General features: G+C 40.6%; 1 protein-coding gene across 1 annotated transcript in view; it reads left to right on the top strand.

Annotated features, from left to right (window-relative positions):
- Positions 1-3,118: 3,118 nt before the first annotated feature.
- NETO1 (neuropilin and tolloid like 1) overlaps positions 3,119-16,912 on the top strand; it is a 106,028-nt gene continuing 92,234 nt past the window's right edge. Inside the window, exons 1-4 of the mRNA XM_004422633.3 lie at positions 3,119-3,206; positions 5,278-5,331; positions 5,564-5,701; positions 11,547-11,795. Coding sequence (XP_004422690.1) covers positions 3,179-3,206; positions 5,278-5,331; positions 5,564-5,701; positions 11,547-11,795 — 469 coding nt within the window. The 5' untranslated portion in view covers positions 3,119-3,178. The remainder of the gene's footprint in view (positions 3,207-5,277; positions 5,332-5,563; positions 5,702-11,546; positions 11,796-16,912) is intronic.

Below are 16,912 nucleotides of genomic sequence, written 5' to 3'. Positions count from 1 at the left end.
CCTCCTGATGTAAGGACCACTTTAAAAAAATTTCAGTGGCCACTTCCTTGGCCGAATTACAAAATCTGTGTTCTGGAAAACCCACCTGGGCAAAGAGGAGGAAAAATGTTAGACATACTTGAGTGGATGGATTTAGCAAAGACCAAATTTCCACTCTTCTATCTTCAAATTGCAGTCATTTTCCTTAAGGTAATTTTTAACGTTGTCACTGCTTCCTCGAAGGATTTTATCATTTTCGTAAAGAAGTGGTATTTTTCTGGATGTAAAAAATAATTACCATCCAATCTTAACGATTTCAACATTCCACTACCAATTTGCGTCACTGGCCATTTTTCGAGGGCCCTCCCTCCCCCATTGGTGGCCCGCATTCTTTGTCAGCTACTAACTGCTCTAACCATCTACTATCCACACTTGGGTTGCTTTTGCTTCCTAGCAGTTGGGGAATTTCTTCCTCAACTCCACTCCCATCCACTTCCCCCACCACCCAACCTCCGCGCTGGCACAAGAATCGCACGTAGGTCACACGACTCCCGCGGGACCTTCTGCCTCTTCTCCCGCTGGACTCTTTTACAAGTACACATTCGGGTAGATACACACCGGTTTTCCGAGACGCTCCTCCCGCTCTGCGTCCGTCCGCTCGCCTCTTGCTGTTTTCTCGAGCTTGTAGCTCCTCTCGCTGGCGCCGAGTTCTGGTGGAGCTGGCGCTCTGCAGGCACGCAGTCTCTCTCCCCCTTTTTCTCTCTCCCTCTCTCTCTGCCTCTCCCTCTCGCTCTCCACTCCCTCCTGCCCCATCTACACAGCTTTCATTAAATGAATGAAAACACAGACACACACACACACACACTCCTATACTGCACCGTCGAGGACTCGCAGCTGCCTGGAATCAAGGAACCAAAAGCTTCGTGGAAGGAGTCTTGGAGTTTGCGTCTGAGGCTCTGGAATCGCCTCCGGTCTTGGGGGGTCATCTCATTATCCCTCATCTCAGATTATTGTCAGGAGACCTTCACTCCCAGCCGCTTTCCTGGGGGAAATGAGGGCAGGACAGCGGTGAGCGTCCACCCCCACCGCAAGCGCACCCACGTGGGCGGCCCAGAGCCGCAGCAGCAGGTGCCGGGAGGTGGAGGCAGGGCCGGGAGCCCGGCGGCAGCAGCCAAGCCTCAAGTGCCCTTCTGTCCCCTCTCACGGCCCTTTCCTCCTTCCTCGGCCATTTGAGGTGACCCTAGTCTTAGCATCACAGCGTCTCTCCGCTTCTATCGCTCTTAGTTCCTCCTACACCCCTCTCCTCACCGCCATCATCTCCAACCATAGCCCCCATCCGGGCTGTGCAGCGGGAGGCGCGGGGTCTGCGGCTGAGCGCCCCAAGATCCGTGACCACCAAGACGGTGGCTGGGGCTCGACGGCCTCTGCGTGGCCCCGAGGTCCGGCTGGCAGCTGGTGGGCGCGGGCAGAGTCCGCAGCGGCCGCGGAGGACTGGCCGGAGGCCGTAGGGGCGGAGTGCTGCAGCAGAGTCCGGAGCAGGACTCCCCCCACCCTGGCGCGCTCCTGCCCAACGCGGGCCGCCCCGCGTTTACTGTGCTTTCGTATTCATTTATTCGCATTTTACCAGCTGGGGCTTTTCCGGGGCTGTCTCCCAGCAACTGTTTTTTCCCCCTGAGTTCAACGCGCTGCGCGCGCGCGCGCGTCTGTCCACATTGAGGTGGGGTAGGAGGTGATCTCTGTTTGCCTTGAGGGTTTTAAATATCTTGGGGAGGATGAAGGAAAATTGCAAGACGCCGGTGTCTTTGCAGGACCAGTTCGGTGGGCGAGCTCCGCATCAGGCTAGGGGATAAACCACGAAACTTTTCCTGCTGCCTTTACCTTCGGCGCGCGCCTGCCTCCTCTCCCAGCCTGCGACCGGAGTGAATGGCAAAGCCTTAGCCCCCGAGAAGAGAGAGAACCCGCTTCCTCTAGATAGATGGAATATAAGGGATAGGAGACAGATCGACCGCAATTTCTAACCCTTAAAAAGTGAAAAATTAAAGCCCGAAGGGGATTTTCACATGATGGTCCCTCCGCCTTGCACGCCTTTTATCCGGCTCGAAGATCCAGCTCGGGATTTGCCTGCTCCCGTCTGGCCCCCTCGGCCCGGGCTGGCCAAGTGACGGATCCCAGCCTGGTCCTCACGCCCTCCCCCTTTCCTCCCCCCCAGGATCCGAGCGGGTGTGATGTCCTTGCTGCTGCCGCCGCCGCCCCATTCCGCCGCGCACCAGCTCCGGGGGCGCCGGCCGCGCGGAGCAGCCCAATTTCACCCCGGCTCCGGGCTTCTTGGAGGGTCGCGCAGCCCAGGGCTATGACTCAGGCACCCACTTGGTAACTCTGCCATCTTCCTGCTACTTCCCCTCCCTCCCTTCCCCACCCCCCTTTGCCACCCCCGTTCCCCTCCACCACCCTCAAGCCCTCCTCCCAGACGCCCACCCACCCGCTCCTCTTTCCGCAAGATCGCAGAGGTGGCGCGGAGCCCGGCGAGCCGATGACGGACCCTTTCCTCCTGTCTTCAATGCCTCAGCGGAAGATCCCCAAGGGCTGGAGAGAGGAGGGCTGCTGCTGGACATCCTCCCGGGGAGGCTGCTCCGACCTGCTGCTCGTGGTGTATGAAACTGGGGACTGAGCGAGCCCCACCCGCCACTGCCGCCGCCGCCGCCCGCTCCGTCGCTGCCGTCGGTCTGGACTGGCCCTCGCCTCGCCGCGCCCGCCGCCCGGCCCCGGCCCCGGCCCCGGCCCCGGCTCGGGGCACCCCGGGGCTCACCCCGCGCCCGCCGCCGCCCGCGCGCCGACTGCCCGCGCGTCCTCCTGACAGCTGCGGCGGCGGCGATGATGCAAAGGAGGAGGGTGCTGCCGCCGGCGGTGCTGATGGTGGCGATCGGCGCCCGGGTGTGATGCGAGCGTCATGGTGGGGATGCTGGCTTCGCGGCGGTGAGAGCCAGCGAGAGCGAGCCAGGGGCGGAGGACGCACGAATTCGGATCTTGCTGCTGTGTGGGCTCGGATCTCTTGCTTTCCTCTCTCTCTTCCCCCCCTTCATTTTGCTCTTGGTTTGCATATTTAAAATCTCTCGACTCCATCCTCTCCCCCACCACTGGAAGTCTTCCCGTCTCTAAATGGAATTAGTGGAGATCGGAGCCTCTGGTGTAACGAACAGACATGATCTATGGACGCAGTTTGTTTCACAGTGAGTACCTTTCCCGCCGCTCCGGTCCGCTCCGGGTCCCCTCCCTCCCTCCCTCTCCTCTCTCGTGGCTGAACGCTCAGGGAAAAGCCTCGCCACCGCGCTCCAGCCGGACCCCGCAGTCCCCGCGAGTCTGGGGCAGATGTAAACTTTCTGTATTGCAGCATAATAGAACGGGGCGTGGGGGCGGCGCAGTCAGTCGTCGCTGGAGCTCAGAACCTGCCAAGGAAAACAGTGTTGCCGCACGCAGCAACATCCCGGGGGCTGAGAATAGCGAGTAGTTCAGGGATGGGCACGTGCGGACGAGGCTGGGGAGTGGGCCCGAGGGAGGACGCAGATAGCAAGAGGGAGAGAGCGGGGCTGAGAGTTTGTGGGATGAGAAGGAATATTTCTCTTTCAGGGGTTCTGGAGCTCAGCGGGCCCGTATTCCCACTCCCGTCGGTAATTTAGGGTAAACCTGAACGCAGCGCTTGAGGGGAGAGCAGGTGCCAACCTCAACTCTTCTGGCCAGTAGACCTCCAGTGTTGCTTTATGAGTGTGTGCAGTTGAGGAGGCAAGGAATTGGAGGAAAATAGCATCAGAAGTCATCGAGCAGAAGGCAATAGAAGAAAATGTGTGTGTGTGTGTGGGGGGGGTGATTTCACGTTATAAGGCAAGGATTAGAGGTTAATCCTGTGCCACGCAGTTGAAAGACCGGCTTTGTTGATGTGTTAATCATAGTACATGTTCCACAATGTGATTCCACCAAAACAGGAAAAGCAGAGTAAAGAAAATACCAAAGGTACATCCTCGTATTGGTGGCTATATACCCGTGTGTGTGTGTGTGTGTGTGTGTAAAATTATGGCAAGTTCAAATAAGATTCTTTTTTCAATTTAAACAGATAACAATAACTAATATTTTAATCTAAAAGCAGATGACCAGATTAGTGCACAAAGTAACATAATTGATATAATTTCTCAAATACTAATAACACAGCCCACATACTTTTTTTGGATTTATAAGCTCTAGTAGTGAGCTTTAGTTTAGGAAATCATTGTGAATTATACCCTCCCTTTCCCAAATTCATTTTAAGTGGAAATATGATTATACACCTAATAGAACTTAGAGCCTTTAGGTAACTGGGCAACAAAATAAATTACAAAAATTAAGTAGAGGAGGAAAAATCGGAAATTAGGAAGACTAGATTGCTTTAATACTTTTCTGGTTTTAGGTTTTGTAAAAATATTGAGTAAATCAAGAATATGACAATAAAACAGAAGTTCAGGTTACAATAGTCTTTGCAGATTTAGTCTTGTTACCGATCAGAGTCTCTTTTTGATACTGAAAAGTTGACTGAATAAAATGCTCATAGAATTTACCTTTCTCAAAATAATAATGTATTTTTGAATAATACTAAATATTAAATCAAGGTTAAGATTCAAAGAGATTAATTTCATAGCTTAGAAAATGCTGAAGACTGGGATTACTTGGCAGTTCTGTACATTTTTATAAGAAACTTTTTATAATGCTGCTTAATGCCTCCAATCCACGTTAATCTGTTTTTCTTCTATGCCCCTCCCCCACAAGCCATAGGATTTGCCTAAGTATGTATTTTCTAAAATACAACAACATTGGCAATGTGTTAGGATCAATCTTGGAGTCCTTTCTCATTGTTTGCTTTTCTTTTCATTCTTTTAAGTGCTGTCACTCTTTCTTTAGAGATGCTAGCAAAGCTATTCATGAATGGCAGTTTAGAAACAGTGTGGGTCCTGTAATCCTGCTGTAATGTGACATTAGTACATCACAATATTGCCTCTTAGTTGAAGTGTGCATTTGCCATAGGAGTTTGGGTCTCATCCATTTTTAACGTACATTACTTCCTGAAGGATTCCTAAGTTTTCCTGATTTGTACGTTTTGAATCAGTTTCTGCAAGTTCTGAGTCAACTCGGAAAAGTTACCAATAATAAAATTAATCTGATTTGATATCATTTTGTCTTTAAATTATGTTATAGAATTTAAATTTTTGTTATAGAATTTGATCATTTCAGTGTATGCTAATATTATCTCTTTCTCATTTTTCTTTTCTGTTTCAGTTGTAGCAAGTTTAATCATCCTCCATTTGTCTGGGGCAACCAAGAAAGGAACAGGTGTGTTTCTTTGGAAAAACGCGAGTGGAAGACTTCTAATTATTTGCATTTTCTTATTGTTCCCATATTCTTAATATTCCAGAATATCTGAACATTTTATAGTGTGTATAATTGATTGGTTTTGACTAAGATGACATTTAGAAATTAATTTACTAATGGATATTATAAGAATGTCCTTTATTTTTAGTTTTATAGAAAATTGGATAATGGCTCTTTTTAAAATTTTTTGCAGAAAAGCAAACCACCTCAGAAACACAGAAATCAGTGCAGTGTGGAACTTGGACAAAACATGCAGACGGAGGTATCTTTACCTCTCCCAACTATCCCAGCAAGTACCCCCCTGACCGAGAGTGCATCTACATCATAGAAGGTAAGGGCAGAGTGTGCCAAAGCTGGAGAGAATTTGAAGCCAGACCTGGCCCTCTCTGTGTTTTGGTTGGACAATAGACATACAGATATTACAAAAATTGGTTTTGGAGACCATGTACATAAATATCTCTGAGTGAAGCAAACGGCAGTGAAATCTGGAATCAAGCTAATTATTGAAATTATTAGTAATAGGTTATGAACAAGTAAATTGTGGGAAATAAAAACAAATCAACAACTTAGCTTATTTTGCAATGGATTTGATTGATTTGGAATTCTAAAGTAAGAGTTGGATGCAGAGTTGGCATAATATTACCTCATGTGTAACAATTTTATAACCTAATATTTTATTAGTTTAAAAATTATTAGAATAACCTATACATTTGTTATTTTCCTTTAATAATATGAAGCACAAATAACATATTAATGTCAGAAATAAATCTATAATCATGCTTTCTGAACATCAGTCTGAATGTCATTTGCCTTAGTTTGTGCTAGTGAGTGATAGTATCATACTTTAATGCCAAAGTCAGGATTCCACACTACGGTGCCTCTTTTCATCATTTTCTCCCAGATCTAAGGATAAATAGTGCTGAAAAAGAGATTCATTTTTCTTTGAACATTTCCTATTTCTATTTCCCTTGTAGACACTGATCGATGAAGCACAATTTTTGAAAACATCAATATTTCATCTAATGATAGAAGATTTCAGTATAAGTGTTAGTACCTAATAGCCGAAAACTTGCACCGCCCCCCCAACACACACACGTGGACTGAGCTACCTTAAGGAAAAAGATATATATGCTCAGTATTGACTCGTAAATGAGGGACATATTTATTTGATAGCTCTTTCAAAGAAAAAGGCCTTCTGTTTAATTGATTTAAGAATTTCTATTTAGAAATGATTCTTTTTCTTTTTGTAATTTTTGGGCCATGGATCTTTCTTCTCTCCTTGTTGTGCTTGAAGTTGAACTTTTAGCAAATATACACCACACTACAAGAAGAAGGAGAAAGCATAAGCTTTAATAATAAAAAGATAAAGCTGAGAAAACTGAGCGCTGGCAGTTTTTCTTCCTCTTATGTTTGATAGAAAAGGAAATTGAAATATGGAAATTCTGGGTTAAACTTAGATGTTCTTTTTATCCAGTTAATTTCCATGTCTATTGTATATATATTAGGAACTTTCAAAGAACTTAACATGTAGTAAAACATTTAATCGTAGGAAGTAGGTATTTTTTGTTGTCTCCATTTTACAGATAAGGAAACTGAGGCACAGGAGGTTAAATATCTTGCTTAAATTCACATAACATAATTTGTGTTTTGAAGCAACAGTATATAAAAATCCAAATTATTAGAAAGAATAAAGTCAAATAGTTCTCTCATTGAAAGAATTAATTCAGAAGCAAATCTCGACATGTTATTGTGTTTTCATTTTTATTATTATTTATAATTAAAAAACATTGCTAACATTTTATTTTAATATCATTCATATATGTGCATTCATTTGTGGTTAAGTCAATGACAAAACTTAAAGTTGGGAAATAAATAGAACCTCCTTTTACTATTAATGATACTTCTATACCCTTTTTGAAATACTTGATACTAACTATTTTGTTCCTTCATGTACTTATTTAACAATTATCTATTGAACAAACTAAGAAACAACCCCTCTTCTAGATACAGTTTAGAGAGTATTGAACAAAACAGACATGGTACTTGCCTTATGGAACTTACAATACGGTCTGAGAACGATGCGCCTTTCAGTAAACAGTCTAAAGGGGCCCCAGGATTAGCACAGTGTTTGGCATAGGGAGAAGGAAGAGAAGGCTGTAAGAGGAAGAGATGCTTACATTCAGTTTTGAAGAACATCAAGGAGATGATCATTCTGTATACAGAATAGCATGTGCAATGGGTCTAGATATGGTGTGGTCAGGACCCACATGTAGTATCAAAGGGCTTCTGCATAGAGTGAGGAGGGAACAAGTGAGGAGGCTGAAGAGGTAGGCAGTCTCAGATAAAGGAGAACCTGGTATTCCATCGGTTCCACCCACGTAAGTTTGGACTTTACGTTATAGACAATGGAGTGCCGTTGAAATAATTTAATTAGAGAAATAATAAAGTGAGATTTTGATGAAGTACCTGAAGGAAAAGAATGTAAGCTGAAACTATTGCGAAAGACCAAGTCAACCACAGTAAAAGCCTGAACGACAGAAGAGACATTGGTGATGGAGTCAAAGGAAGAAAGGAGAGGTATTTAGGAAACTGAATCACAAGTGACTGGATGTAGGAATGAGAGAACAGGGAATCCCAGAACTATTGTAAAGTTTTTGGTTTGGTGACTTGTTAGACGAAATGACCCTGCCAGATAAAGAATATAGATGGAGAAAGAGGATTTAAAGGAAAAATAATGTGTTCAATTTTGTATTTATGAAGATGTCTCATAAAGAGATTGGATACATGGATCTTTAGCTCAGTAGAGAGTTCTGGGATGAAAATGTATATTTATAGGTCATAAATACAGAGATTGTTGTTGAGGCTGTTGGAATGAATAAAATTATCCAGAGAGAGTGTTTGAGCACTGTTTCTCAACTCTTTCAAAAAATACGGATTCCTGGGTCTGCTCCCAGGAATTTTGATTTAATTGGTCTTAGATAGAGCTACAGACATCATTATACTATAATAGCTCTCCAGTGGATGCCAGCGGCACCAAGAGAACTGGTCTAGAAAGAAAGGAAAGAAGGTGTAGATTAGAATTCTGGAAAATAACATGTCAGGGATGGGCGGAGGAAGGCGAAAGGTAAGAGGGACTGCGAAGGAAAAGCCAGAGAGATGGACTGGAGGACCAGGTAAAAGATGTCACAGCAGCTAAAGTGGACAAACTTTCAGGGAGTAGGCAAAATATCAGTTTTTACAGCAAAGAAAAATAAAGTAAAAGCAAATGCATCTATTGCATGAGGCAATTAAGACTCTTTTAGTAACTTCAGGATATGTGCTGTCATTGGCATTGTGGGGGTGGGAGCCAGCTCTCAGTGGATGGAAGACTGCATGGGGGATGTTGACGGTCCACAATGAAAAGGCAATTTTCCCTTTCTTTCTTTCTTTTCTTCTTTTAATGGGGTAAATTGTCATGTTGAATTCTGAAAAGAGTAGCCTGTTCTGTAGATAAAGGTAAGGTTAAAGTGCAAGAGAAGGAGGGATAAATAATTGATCAGGTTTCTTGAGCTAAGCTAGGTTGTGATAAATACAGGTGGAGTCTTAGTCACAGCAAGGAGGATCCCTTTTATGGATTTCAGGTGGTCTTAAAACTCTTTCAGACAGGAAGCGATGTTCTGCATACATGTGCAGATTCAGGTGGACGTGCTCATAGTTCTCAACTATGTCCAAAGAGCCTCAAAGAGGGTACAAACTCTAGAAAAGGAAGCTCTGTTTTAGATCAACGATGGCTTATAGAAAATGTTAAAGTGGAAGGCAGCTGTGAATTGAGAGATTTGAAGGGAAACAAAATGTGAGTTTAGGGAGCTGGACCTAGATAGCTTCAAACGGTTGTCATGTACCATAGTCACTCATTTTTAAATCCACAACAAGAACTATATGACATACTTATTTTTTAAAAGTTATTTTATTACCTTCTAAAATGCAACTTATGTAATTTCATGTATTGAGTGTGTGTAGTTAATTTCAACTTGCTGGACCAAAGGAAAATGAATTGTCCACGTATAATGTGGTCCATCAAGAGCCAAAAGATAGTACGTTTCCTGAAGGAACGTTGAGATGTTTGTTCATCCATGCTGGACAGAACTTAAGTGACAATGCAAAATGAAGGTATGAATAAATGAATTCATGTTATATGGCCATATATTTCCTGATAGGGAAAATAGAGAGATACGTGTTGATATACAGAGTTTTATATAAATTAGCACAGGGTTGTTCTTCTTGCTTTACCATCCCCTAGCCATATATTGTTTACTTCTAAAAGAAATATCCGACATTCTGAAATAGTTTGTTTCCTCATAAAACATCATACTGGCTTATCAAAGAGGAGATAGACATATTCTATAGGATAATGACACATATAAATGGTACTTTAATGCTAATATACAAATAGTCCCATTTCTCAAGCATTTGCCTTTTTGTTTTAGGACTAATACTTTAGGAGTAAAAACATAGTTTTCCAGGCAAGTTCTTAGGGTATTTTCCAATTTTCAGATTTTAAAAATTCATTGAAACTGCCTCAAATCTATCTTTATGGTACATGCTATATTTGTTAACCTTCTTGATATACATAAGTCGTAGATAAAACCATTTGTGATTTTGCTTGCGAGAGTTACAAATGTATCTTTTCAATATCCAGAGTCAGAAACATTTTAGAGACTAAAAATAATCCTTAAAGTAGTCTTTTAACATGCATTGATCTTTAACCAATTGATCTTCAAGTTTATCTTGGAGATCTCAGGATTATATTTTATTCTATAAGTCTCTAATTTCCAAGTCATCATGTATCTCAATTCTATATAAATTTTTGACATCCATGCTTACAAGACCTTGGTTTTAAAGCCATCAAGGGTGATGGTGTGGTGTGGATAGCAGTCATTCAGAATGATTGCTGATCACATGGGGAGCTGGCCCTGCTGTGCCAGGTCTTAACTTTCAAGTCTCTGGAGGGGGTTAGTCCCTAAAGAGGGCCAAGTGGCTGGGAAGCAGTCAAAGGACCTAAGGCAATGGCTGTCTACTAGCTAGGATAAATGTGTGTGATGTTTCAACAACTGTTATGGCTATTCTGGGCTATCCTGGCTCAATATCAGCCTGGAATGCCAGAATTGTGAACTGTTTTGGACACATGACAAAGGAAGAATGGAAGGGGACTAACCAGTGCATCCAAGTGGAGGTTTACAGACCTGCTAGCCCTATAAGGCTCTTCCATGGTTCTTTAGAGAGCTATAAAAACATTTATGAAGATAAGCTCATTCACAATTCACCCAACAAAGATTTTTTGAGAAATCCTCAATGACAAGTACTGTGCTGAGTCCTAAAAAAGAAGGTGAATAGATTTTGTCTTTAGTGAGTAGATTTAGAGAGGATTCGCCTACGTAAACAAGAGTTAACAAATGGGAGGTAGATAGATACTCAAGAAAGTGGGAAAAGACATGAAAACCTGAAGGAGCTTGTATTGTAGAAACAGGATACGTCTGAAGTGGCCTGAGCTTGGGCTGCGTGCAAGGTGAGAAGACCCTGAAGGTGAGGATTGTAGGATACCCTTAAGGATCCTATATGTAAAGTATGTTGATCATTTTCCTGTAGCTGATGGTTGCTGAATGAGTTTAAACCTGAGAGTAACATGATAAGATTTGTGTTTTACTCTTAAAGAAAAATTACTCTTAATACCCTTGTATATGCACCTGGATCTAATCAAGGCATCTGCTTGGGACTATTTGAACGGTTGTATAACTCTATGCTGAACAATTCTCAAGTGGTTTCTGACCTTAAAACTGGGTACTCCAGGAAATACGGGAGAAGTGACAGAAAGATGCCTCTCTACTTTCTAAACCTGAGTTAACAGCATTTCACAAAAAATACTGTGATTTGTTAGTTCTGTGCTAGACATCGAAATGGTATTTTATATCAGAGTAATACTTTGTGCAACATCGTCAATTTTAAGGATCATCCTTTAGACATTCTTATGGAAATAATGACCCTTAGAATGCTAAGTATAGTATACTTGCTTTGCGTTTCCAGGCATGTCATACTCAAAGTTTGATAGAAGGTATGCAGATAAAATCTGAAGTAGAATTAGAGAAATCAAACTAAAGATTTTAAAAAGGTCTTCTAGACATAATTTTTGTTTTTTTCAGCTGCGCCAAGACAGTGCATTGAACTTTACTTTGATGAAAAGTACTCTATTGAACCGTCTTGGGAGTGCAAATTTGATCATATTGAAGTTCGAGATGGACCTTTTGGATTTTCTCCAATAATTGGACGTTTTTGTGGACAACAAAATCCACCTGTAATAAAATCCAGTGGAAGATTTCTATGGATTAAATTTTTTGCTGATGGAGAGCTGGAATCTATGGGATTTTCGGCTCGATACAATTTCACACCTGGTAAGTAGGGGCTTGTTTTTTCCCTATATCTTTTTATTCCTTAGTTTTCTATCTTCACAGTACAAGAACTTTTGTAAGACAACTTTATAATTTTTCAAAGAGGTTTTCAGTTCTTTTTAAAACCAAATCTGCAATGCTCTCTCTTTTAATTTCATAAATTCTGAAACGAAAATAAATTTTCCTTAAAATTTAGCTTACACTAGAGGTAAAGTATAGTGACTCAGGGGTCTACATGATCATCACCAACACAGTTAATTAAATGGACTTCCATTAGGCTGAAATGTGTAATTTGAGAGGTAGTCTGTAATAAAGAAACTAATTATACGTTGAATCCCAATAAACTTGAAAAGGCAATTGTAGTATTGTAAAAGGTATCCATCAAAATGATCTTTGGTGAACTTGAATAAAAACTTCGTTTGTTCTGAAAATTATAATTTTTAAAGCAAATGGATCTTAATATAAAGCAGTATAATCCCTTTTCAGGAATGCAAATTCCTAAGAGTTCTGATGAAAGAAAGACTGAGACCCATAGCAGCCAAATACTCATTTGCAAGGTCTGGCAGACATTATCTGTAATTATATAATTATGCATTTTATGTCAATTTTCTTTTTAACCTGCTAATATTAAAAAGGGTCTGTGATGTTGACTGGCTGACTTTATGATGAGTTATCATTTATTACAATAAAAATTGGTTATCACATTTTTAAACTGCAAGAACATCAGGATGAGGTGAAGTCATTTTTTAAAAGGAAAAATGACTCAAATTACATAAAGCACATCATTTATATATAATTATGTATTTTTTCAGTTTGTACATTATGTTTTACTTATAACAGGCAACAGACGAAATGAGAATATATGTGAAATTTGTTGAAATTTCTATTCCTTGTTGCAGAGGTAACATTAGAGCCAGGCTATGAGGCTCAGTTCAAGCACCAAAATTAAAAAAATAATAATAATATAAGATTAATGATGTGTTTTATTATGATATTATGGTTTATGTTAAATAAGTCAGATATTAACTATTTTACCTTAAACATTAGGGATATTTTCATAGTATCACTAAGTGATTGTGGTTTTGATTATGCTTTGCTAATACTGAATTGTTCACAGAAATTATAGGTATTTCACATGTGGCGATCAAACTAATCTGATGTGTCCAAAAAGGTGCAAACATTGAGATTACTTTATCTGTCAGATAGTTAGTGCTAGAATTGAAAATGGAAATATATATATTTTTTCTTAACTGGTAATTTTGAGTCTAATCGGGATAATAGCCTATGGTATGGTCTAAGCTTTTATAAGTTGTATTTTCATCCTGGAATTGGTGATCATGGGAATAATATCTAGGATTTAAAACTGTAGTTTCATAAAGAATGTAGGGTCAACTAACGTACTTTATCAACATACACAATGCGGTGCATATTTCCAGCTCTACTTGAGATAACGGAAATGGTGGAGCTCAGTCTGCAATCCTAGGTTTTAAAAAGCCACTGTGTTCCCTGCACTTTGTTCTTCGCTCCTTGTTTTGTTAGAGCCGCCTTACTTCATCTATAGAGGAAGATTTTATTACAAGGAACATCTGAATCAGAAGGGAACACAAGGAGATGATTCCATTATATTAAGATGAGTTAAGGAGGGACTGAGGCCTCTGTTTTCACTCAGATAAACTAGAGGAAAGTGGACAGGGAAACCTACACTGGTCATTGGAGGGAAAAGTAGGACCATGAAAAGGAGATTTGTAAAACTTCCATGACTGCAGAAGCTGAGGTTCTATGGCCCAAGGCCATGGCCTGAGTGGCACAACAATCTACAACTCATTCCATAAAGAGGCAATATTGAGGAAGCCAATTAGTTAATGAAATAGGAAGGGGGCAGGGATTAGTGATAATTCAGACACCATTTACGGAATAGGGAGTCAAGCAGGCTTCAGTTTAATTGGGGCTTAATTTTTATTTGGTTGTATGCTTCAGGTGGTGATTTGGGGAAATTGAGGAGGTGGAGTTCCTCAAGTCAACGTAATGATTTAAGTTATAAAGCATTGCCGAATCACCAGGGCCCCTGAGTGGACCACACATTGGAGGGGAAGGTCTGCTCGTTGGGTCACCTCAAGACTGGACTCCAGCACAGCTGTGAGGAACACTGGGTTTGGAACCAGATCTGGCTTCCAGTCCTGGCTTTCTTATTTCTTGCTTGCTGTAAACGTTAGACGTGATCCTTAGTGTTCTGTGCCTCGATATTTTTATTTGTAAGTGAGGGATAATATTGACCACCTCACAGGATTATTTGGAGATTTATTGATTGCCAACCAATGGATATTTATGAATTTTTTCCCTTTCGTAAGATCAGAACTATTGATAGCTATTATTTTTATTAAAGTGATCATGTGTTCTTTAAAAGTAAAGGAGGCTTGGTATAGTTTATTGGGAGAACAAGTGTCCCATATTTTTAAAAATATAACCACTTTTTCCCTGATTTTTTTTTTGGTGGATGCACAAAGCTAATAGCTATATGATGTCACTTTTCCTTGTTAGGTTTGTTTAAATGGGCCTAGGCCTCCATGTTGGGGTTATAGTTATTTCTGATGACAATGATAAAATATGTCAGAGCAGAACTAGCAGTGGGAAGGCCAGGTGGTCTTTATTATTATTGTGAATTTACCACAATCTGGAATCTGGATTTTAATTTACAGTCTCAGAAACTTGATGTCAGCACACTGAGAATGTATCCACTCTTAGGAATGAATCACATTAATCAAGCTAAAAACACTGAGTATAAATATATATATTTATACACATATGTATACATATAAACACATATATTTTCAATAAGAATTCTTAGAATTACACAGCTCAGTTTTTCTTGTAAGCAAACATATGTGAGTATCCAGGTTATAATCAGAAAATTGTGTAGTGAGTGTGGAATCCAAATACTGAAGCTTAATTATATAACATGTATGTTTCATAGCGTCCGGCTAAGATACTTGATGATTCACCTCCACAGCATGGATCGTTTTTTTCTAGTGCTGCTCGAGTTCTCAAACTGCCATGGGTCAGTTCCCCTGTCCAGTCTTCAACTTCCAATCTGCCTGATTGGCACACTAACTTGTGTCAGCTCTTATCTCAAAACTTGTTTCTATTTCTTAATATCTGAGTCTCTTTGACTTTCTTTTCTACCCAACATCAAAAAATAGCCTTTTAATCCCTGGCTTCTGTTCCTAGTAGCTGTGCTTCTGGACTGGTGTAGATGGGAATTAGCCAACTGGAGGTCATATGTGGATACGGGGGGTGGGAAGGCAGAGCCAGAGAAGATGCCATGGAAACATTCTTAAAGGGTTTTTTCCTGTATCTCCTGACACATTTTTATGATTCCTCACTTTTTATTTCCTGGATTATGGTTATTTTGGGATACTGTGTCATTACGCATGCTCACCATGCAGGGATGAATCACCTAGGAGTGTAGTCTAGCAGGCATAAGGAGGATTGCTGGCTTAAGCAGTAGTCCAAGAGAAGTCAGCTGGTCCAACCTTAGGTCTGCAGAAATGAAGGACAAGGATGAGGCTTGAAAAAGGTCTGAGGGACCCAGAGTCCTGGTGGGGGGCTCCTGGATGAGCCTGAAGGAAAACCTCTCTTCTTCTTGTGTAAGTCGAGTTGCCTTGTGAGGTCTCCTCGACAATAAACTCTTCTGCTTCTGAGAAGAGAGATGAGTTCAGAATCACTGAAAATGTTAAAAGTTACATGATGGGAAATTTGATAATCCACAGATAATTTAAAAAGAAAATATACAAAACACATAAAAGTGCTCATTGTAATAGAATAATATTATTTTCTCATCTTAATAAGACAATGTTTTTCTTGAAAAAAAAAGATCTAAACCAAGTGTATTGTAGAAAAATGAATAACAAGAAAATATTTTATAATAAAAGCATTTTAATAATGTTGGGATAATATTCACCTAACTCATTAACAATGGTTACTCTAGGCAGGGATGGGGAAGGGGAAAGGAATGAGGAGGAATTGAGGGGCAAGATGGAGATATAGCGAAAATTGATCAACATTATCAATAACGCTTTAACTTTTGAAGAGGACACTATATTTTTCGTACTACTTGTGTAAATAAAATTTTTTAAGATAAAGAAATCAAAAAAGAGAAAATATCATAGTTGTTAATTTTTAAATGAATTTTTAGAAGAGAGACTACCTTTTCTCCATAATCCACAATTTTTTTACTTACACTAAGAATGTCTTTTGAGTAGAAAATAACTCTCCCTTACAGCCAGCTGCCTCCACGCCTCAATTTTCTTTGCCACTTGAAAATATAAACTAAGGAGAAAATATGTAACAGTAGCTTCTGTATCCCCAGTCCAGTGGCATTACCAGGGACTTTATTCAATATTAAGAAAGAATGCTCTACTCTTGGAGAAAGTAACTCTTTCAGTCTCTTTAGTAACAAATATCTTTTGTTAGCCTTGTACTTTCCTTCCTAATGGACAGATTTTCTGCTATTCACAGACATAGAATATGATATTTATGGAATCTTCCTCTTTTGATGATATTTTTTCTGAACTAGGTTTATGAAATGAAGTTACACACACCCTATTGGAGAAATTTAACTTAAGGATTATATCTCCAAGTACCAAATAGGTGAGGTCAAGTTAGGTATTGGCCTGGACGTGAGTGGAGTTGTTAAATATGCTGAAATTAAATGCTTTGTACTTAAATAGCACCTTTCATCTAAGGAACTCAGAGTGTTTTAGGAACATTCTGCCCAATTCCTAGCTTCCTCTCAAACTCCATGCTGATTGACTTCAAAGGCAGTGGAAAGGATACACTGCGGTGCATTGACTTAAATTGAGTGTTTTTAAAAGATTTCTATGCATATTAAATGAAATATATTATCTAGGTAAAATATTGTCATGTACTCGATTTTATTTTAGTTATCCAGCATAATGATTTTCCTCTTTTTATCTAAAATGTGAATGTACATGTGAGTATTAACCATGTTAAAAGTTCCTAAATTTTCTGGTCTAGATATCGGAGTTATGAGATATGCTCTGCTAAGGAAGAAAAAAAAATTGCATACATCTATCTATCTATATCATTTTTTCAACAACTAA

The sequence above is a fragment of the Ceratotherium simum genome, chromosome 14, assembly GCF_057802395.1.
Source record: "Ceratotherium simum simum isolate JZ-2026a chromosome 14, ASM5780239v1, whole genome shotgun sequence".
Taxonomy (NCBI): domain Eukaryota; kingdom Metazoa; phylum Chordata; class Mammalia; order Perissodactyla; family Rhinocerotidae; genus Ceratotherium; species Ceratotherium simum.
Note: the sequence above shows the minus strand (reverse complement) of the source record. Positions and strands in the feature narration are given on the sequence as shown.